The following is a 6049-nucleotide window of genomic DNA, read 5'->3' on the forward strand; positions in this document are numbered from 1 at the left end:
CCCGCGCCCCGTCACTGCTTGAAGGTGGACTGCAGCTCCTTGAACGCCGCCTTCCTCTGCTTCAGCTCCTCCGCCTGCTTCTTCTTCTCCTCCTGCTCCGCCTTGATCTCCTCCTCGAAGCGGCTAGCATCATGGATGGCTTGCACCTGCAGACGGTAGCACGTCTGGCTGGGTCCCCCGAGACCCCCGCCAAGCTCTGCTGCCCACCCCAACATCTCCACCTCCTGCCCACCCATCGTCCCCCAGCGAGCCGGCACCACATCACCCTCGCGCATCACTGCTGCGCATCGGGACCTCTCGTGCCCCGGCACTCGCCTCACCTTGGCCTCGAAGAAGCTCTTGGCACCTTTCACCCCCTCCGTGGAGACGTCGATCTCGGAGAGGCGGGCCAGAGCGTGCAGCCCGCTGTCCTCCTGCAGCTCGCCCGCCGCCGCCTTGCGGAAAATCAGCAGGAACTGCGAGGGGAGACGGTGGCATCAGCTCCCCCGAGACCTCAAAGCCACCGCAACTCCCTCCCCACCTTCGTACCACCACCCCGGCCCAGCGCTGAGCTGAGCAGCAGTCGGGGACACCTCCTTGCCAGCGTGGAGCCCCCCCCAGCCCCTCACCTCCCGAAAGCTGAGCTTGCTGTCCAGGTCTTCGTCCACTTCCTTGATCATGTTCTTCAGGCCCAGGTGTGTCTGTGGGGCCCCCAGCTTCTCCATCATCAGCTTCAGCTCCATCAGGTCAATGAAGCCGTCTTTCCCCGCGTCGTACCTGCAGGATGGAGGCACGGTCCAGTCAAATCACCACGGGGCACAACGCGCATGCAGCCCCCCCGCACCTCTGTGTGTACCCCACAGCCGGTGCCCGCGCTGGCCAGGGAGCGAGGCGGCAGGGGACCGAGGAGGGAACAGCCAGAATCCAGGCACCAATGGTCTTGGATGGCTTGCCAGGCCATGGGAAGCTGCCGGTGGACCACTAACAGCCCCCTGGAGCATCATCCGGGATCGTTTCTGCTTCCCTGCGGCACTTGGCAGGAGAAACCCCTGGGATGCTGCCAAACCTGCCGCTGGCTCCCTGGGCCAGGAGCCCGAGCACGCGCTCCCCTGGACTGCTCCAAGGGATAACGGGCCACCGTGTTAAGCCTCCCAGGCACCGCTCCCCCCCATTGCCCCTCGGTCACGACCCACCTTCCTCTTGGTGGAGTCAGCAGCCTGCCCGGCTCCCAGGGCTTTGGCACCGGGCAGCCCCTGCCCATTTGACTGCGGGGACCGTGAGCCCACCCGGTGCGGCCACCTCCTTCCCCCTATGACACCTCCAGGGGACCGCTCCCGCCTGCCCAGAGCCCCTCGGCCTCCATGCTCCAGCCCTGGCTACGTGCCTGGCTTGGCCGAGAGAGCCGGGCGCGTCTCTGTTTACCGAGCCTGCTTACGGACCCCAGCAGGGACACCCCTCCTCGGACCCCCGCCTGCGACCACGCCACCGTCCCCTCCGGCCTCCCGCCACCTGCCCCGCCTGCACGGAGCCGGCCGCTCGCCCTGTTTGCCGGCTGCTGCACCGTGGGCTGTGCCGGCGACACGCTGCCCCGGAGCCTTTCGGCACGGCATAGCAGGCTCTCGCTGGGGAGCCAGCACGGATCCACGCTTCGTACGGCTGCACGCTTCGTACGGCTCCACGGCACGGGCAGCTGCTCTCCCCGCCGTGCCCCTGCGAGGCTCGCTGCTGTCACCTCGCCCCACCGCCCTTCCTGGGCACGACTGCGGGCGCAAGAGGAAGGCCCTGCGGCACGTCCCAGGGCGATGCAGAAGTAGGCAATGCAGAAGTAGGCGAGCAGCTACCCAGCTGCAACCTTTTTTTTTTTATTCTCACTTGTCTTTTCTGTGCCTGCAGGCGCTGCAGCAGCCACGCAGAGCGCCACGCTCCCCGCGCCGCAGGGCCGTGACTCATTTGTACCTTCTCTGCTGTGGTCCATGCCGCAAGCGGCTCCTTCCTGCTCTCCCACGCTGCTGGGGGCCCTGAACCAAGGCTGCCCCCCCCCCAGCCCCGCTCACCTCTGCCTGCCGCCACCGCCGCCACCCCGGGAGCCAGGCTGGGGGAGCAGCGCCCGTGCGCTTTCTGCCTCCGAGTCCCCTCTCAGAGCATCGCACCAAGACTTTCTCTGCAAGTGGCACGTTTGCCAGCGCGGCCCTGCCGCCTCGTCCCGTGCAAGCCATCCCCCAACCACAGGGTGCTTCCTCGCTCCCCTCCTCTGATTTTCAGGGACGCAGACACCCCTCTGCTTTTCCCGCGGAAGCTCCCAAAGGGCAACATCTGCCCTGTAGAGAGTAAAAACCCTTCCACGCGTTGCTTTACCCTGTACAGCCCGGATCATTGCGTCACGAGGACGGCAGCGGTGGCAAGGGCAGCGTGGCAGCGCTTGGCTTGACAGCATCCTTGCCTTGGGAGACCCCCCCAGCTCCCAAGCCCCCAGGAGCCGCCCCGCCGCCTTGCTGGAGGGCGCGCAGCCCCGGCGCTGCTCCTTTCGCTGCAGCGAGACGCTGCAGGTGTCAGAGCAAATGCGTCTGCTTCACGCGCCCGGCTCCCTCGTCTGCGCAGCACTGGCCAGACTCCCGCCACGCGCCGCTTCCCCCCCACGCCGCCATCTGCGCCGTGGCCACAGCACCCACGTCCTCGGCCACCCGTCTCCGCCGGTGCCAGGAGCGGTCACTCCGGCTGCGGTTCTTCCCCGGGGGACCCCAAGCATGGTCCCCCCGCACCGTGGGCTCCCTTCTGCTGCAGCACAAGAGACTGCTAGCAGCAACCTGCACGTCTCGCTGCCTTGTCCACATGTGATGGGGACACAGCCCTCCGGGAAGAAGCGGGGAACGGGGGGGGTCCTCGCACTGCCAGGGATGCTGCGAGGGCACGCCTGCACCCCGAAGAGCCTCCCAGCCTTGTGCTTCGGGACTCACTGCCTCCATCCCCTTCGCTTTCTCCAGCGCTCGGCCATACTCAAGCAAGACCACCCAGCACGCTTACACGGACTCATCCCTGCCCTGGTGCCGGCCAGGACAAGGGGCAGCAGCACGCCCCAGCCATGCCTTCGCCTCCGCTGTCTCCACGCTCTCCGGAGCCGTGCTGCCTCCACGCTGCCTGCACAAAGCTCCCAACGTGCTGCGGGCTCTGCGGGGATGCTCCTGGCTGTCCCACTCACCCCCGACTACTCACGCACATCCTGGCGTGACCGTGCTCGGAGCCACCCCGATTTCTGTCTCCCCCTGGAAATTTCCAGGGCTCGAGGCTCGCTGCCAGCCTTCCCCCGCGGGGCCGGGGGCCGAGCTGGTGGAGTCACGCTCCACCATGTGTGGTGGCACGCAGCGCGGTCAGGGATGCTGGGGACACGCTGCAGCCCTGGGAGCTGCACCGCTGGCGGAGAAGTGGGGGCCCCTCGGCACTGCAGCAGAGGGTACGCAGGGGTACCTTGTGGTATCCTCCAGCCCCCCTTCCCCAGCCTCAGCTCAGGGTGCCGGGGTCCCTCCTCCCAGGAGATGGGGGACAGGGGGTCCCTTCTGCAAGGATTTGGGGTGCGCAGGGGTCTCTCCTGCAATGAGCTGGGGGAAGGGGTCCCTGGCAGCCCTCCCGCAAGGTGCTGGAGAGGGGAGAAGTCCCTGGGATCCCTCCTGCAAGGAGTAGGGGGGGGGTCCCAGCCATCCCTCCTGCAAAGAGCTGGGATGGGGGGGAGCCTCCTGCAAGGAGTCAGGGGGTCCCCTCCCGCAAGGAATAGGGGGGTCCTCTCCTGAAAGGAATGGGGGGTCCCTTCTGCAAGGAATAGGGGGTTCCTCCCGCAAGGAGTCAGGGGGGTCCCTCCCACAAGGAATAGGGGGGTCCCCTCCCGCAAGGAATAGGGGGGTCCCTCCTGCAAGGAGTCAGAGGGGGTGCCCTCCCGCAAGGAGTCAGGGGGTCCCTCCCGCAAGGAATGGGGGGGTCCCCTCCCGCAAGGAATGGGGGGGCCCTCCCGCAAGGAGCCGGGGGGCCCTCCCGCAAGCACGGGGCGGGGTGCCCAGGGACACCTCACCTGCCAGGAGCCGGGAGCGGCCCCCCCACCAGCAGGATGCCGGGGTGCCCCGGCCGGGCGGGCCCCGGTGATGCCACCCGGGGGGGTCCCCGTCCCCCGTCCCCCCCCCCCGACCCCCGCCGGCACTCACTGTCGGAAGAGCCGCTCCATGTCGCGGAGCTGCCGCCGGGAGAACTCGCGGAACTCCCCGGCGGGGCTGAAAACGCGGCGGCCGCCCCCGGGCGAACCCTCACCGCCCCCCGCCCGCCCCGCCGGGCTGCCCGGTCCCGGCCCCGGCTCCGGCCCCCGGCCCCGCCGCCCCGCCAGCTCCTCCGCCGCCGCCGCCATGGTGCCCGGATGGCCGCTCCGCCCCGCTCCGCCCCGCCGACGGGGGCGGCCCCGGGGGCCGGGCTGGAGCCCCCCGGTTGGGCTGCCCCGGCCCCGGCCCGAGCCGCGCCGCCGGCCCATCGCTGCTCCCCCCGCGGCGGGGGCTGCCGGGCACCGGGGGGGCTCCGGTGGGCACCGGGGGGGGCTCCGGCGGGCACCGCCCCAACCCCACCGCCCCCCATCAGCCCCTCACCGTCCCCCCGGCCTCCCCCGCCGGCTGGGACAGCTCTCCGCGGTGCTCCCGTCCACCGGGGGGATGTCCCCGGGATGGAGGTGGGATTCCTTAGGATCGAGGGAAGGGAAGGGGCTTCTGCAGCCCCAGGTGCCTCTACAGACACCTGCACCCCTTCCAGCTCCAGCCATTACCAACCGGGGGGGTTGGCAAGGGTGGGATGGAGGTGATGAACATCACCTACCCCAGCCCCAAAGCGCCGGATAAACCCGCAGAAGATGCCCGCGGCGCGGACGGACAGGCTCACAGCGCAATGGTTGACTTACGCAGGCATACAAGGTCATGCCTTGCCCCAAAATCAGCCCAGGCCATCACGCAGATGGAAGCCCACGGTACATCTTGCGGGGAAAAAACAGGCCACGCCGCTAACCGGAGCCCTGCGGCACAGCCGCGCGGTCCGCGCCAGAAATTAGGCATCGGCCATGGCGCGCCCCTGGGTGCCCAGCAGCCCCGGGGAGGCTCTGCCCAACAGCACGCCTGCGGACAATGCGGTTCCTGCGTCAGCAAGCTGCAGCCCCTCTGTGCTGCTTTCAGACCTTTTTATCCTATTATAAAACTCCCCAAAAACCAAACCAAACCAAAAAAACAAAAAAACCCAGCGGGGTTTTGCTCACATCCAAATTATCCCTGGCTGAAAAGATCTGCAGAGGACTCAGCCCAGGCTGCTCCGAGTGATGCCAAGGCAGTGCGGCTGCAGGGGCGACATGCGCTGAAACCGTCCCCCGTAAAGACACCCCCCCTCAAAATACTGCTGCTCCCCAGAAACTCTGCTCTCACCCTTGCTAACAGCAATAGTGGCAGCACAACTGCATTTGATGGCAACAGCAGGAGGGCGAGCGAGACCGTGTCGTTGCCCCATTCCAGCCGACCGGGATCTTGCTCTCGTCTCCGCAGGCTCATTCTCACGCTGCTGCTGTAACACATCAGCACGGCCGATGCGGCTCCTCTTCTTCCCTTCCCGATACTACGTGGTGGCTCGCCATGGTGCCGGTCAGCGCTGCGCTCTGGCGTTCCTGGGGCGCTGTGTTTCCATACTGCATCGTGGCTTATGCTCCAACTTCCCCATGACACCACAGGGAGTGGAGGACACGGGAGTCCCACGGGATGATCCAAGGCAGGCAGGCTTCACGTGCTCGAGGCCACTTCAGCAGCGACAGGACAGACCCCACACAACTGACTTCACACATATACTGTATACACAGGGCTGTATTCACACACGTATATATTTATATACACAGACGTATAGACTGGGCTGTATCCACACAACCTTTTCTACTGCCATAAACCCCACCATGTAGTATGGGACACGTACTGTGGAAAATAAGGTCCTACACACCATACAGTCACACCAGCATGTCCAGGATCTACAGGGGCTCCTCAAAACGCACTCACACCTCGTACCACGTCCAACATTA

At 66.9% G+C, this 6049-nt stretch overlaps 1 protein-coding gene across 1 annotated transcript; it reads right to left on the minus strand.

Moving 5' to 3' along the window:
- Positions 1-11: 11 nt before the first annotated feature.
- On the minus strand, positions 12-4363 carry EFHD2 (EF-hand domain family member D2). The gene is made up of 4 exons (XM_059829927.1): positions 4167-4363; positions 609-756; positions 321-455; positions 12-146 (listed from the first exon to the last, which is right to left on the minus strand). The coding sequence occupies exons 1-4, from the start codon at positions 4361-4363 to the stop codon at positions 12-14; spliced, it is 615 nt and encodes a 204-aa protein (XP_059685910.1).
- Positions 4364-6049: the final 1686 nt, after the last annotated feature.

The sequence above is a fragment of the Gavia stellata genome, chromosome 27 (assembly GCF_030936135.1).
Source record: "Gavia stellata isolate bGavSte3 chromosome 27, bGavSte3.hap2, whole genome shotgun sequence".
In the NCBI taxonomy this organism is placed as follows: Eukaryota; Metazoa; Chordata; class Aves; order Gaviiformes; family Gaviidae; genus Gavia; species Gavia stellata.

What these genes read in the sequence shown, in the direction of transcription:
- EFHD2 (XM_059829927.1), bottom strand. Translation starts at nt 4,363, where the DNA reads ATGGCGGCGGCGGCGGAGGAGCTGGCGGGGCGGCGGGGCCGGGGGCCG. An exon ending in ATGGAGCGGCTCTTCCGACA is followed by an intron (nt 757 to 4,166) that starts GTGAGTGCCGGC and finishes TCCATCCTGCAG; the next exon opens with GTACGACGCGGGGAAAGACG. An exon ending in AGAGCTTCTTCGAGGCCAAG is followed by an intron (nt 147 to 320) that starts GTGAGGCGAGTG and finishes TACCGTCTGCAG; the next exon opens with GTGCAAGCCATCCATGATGC.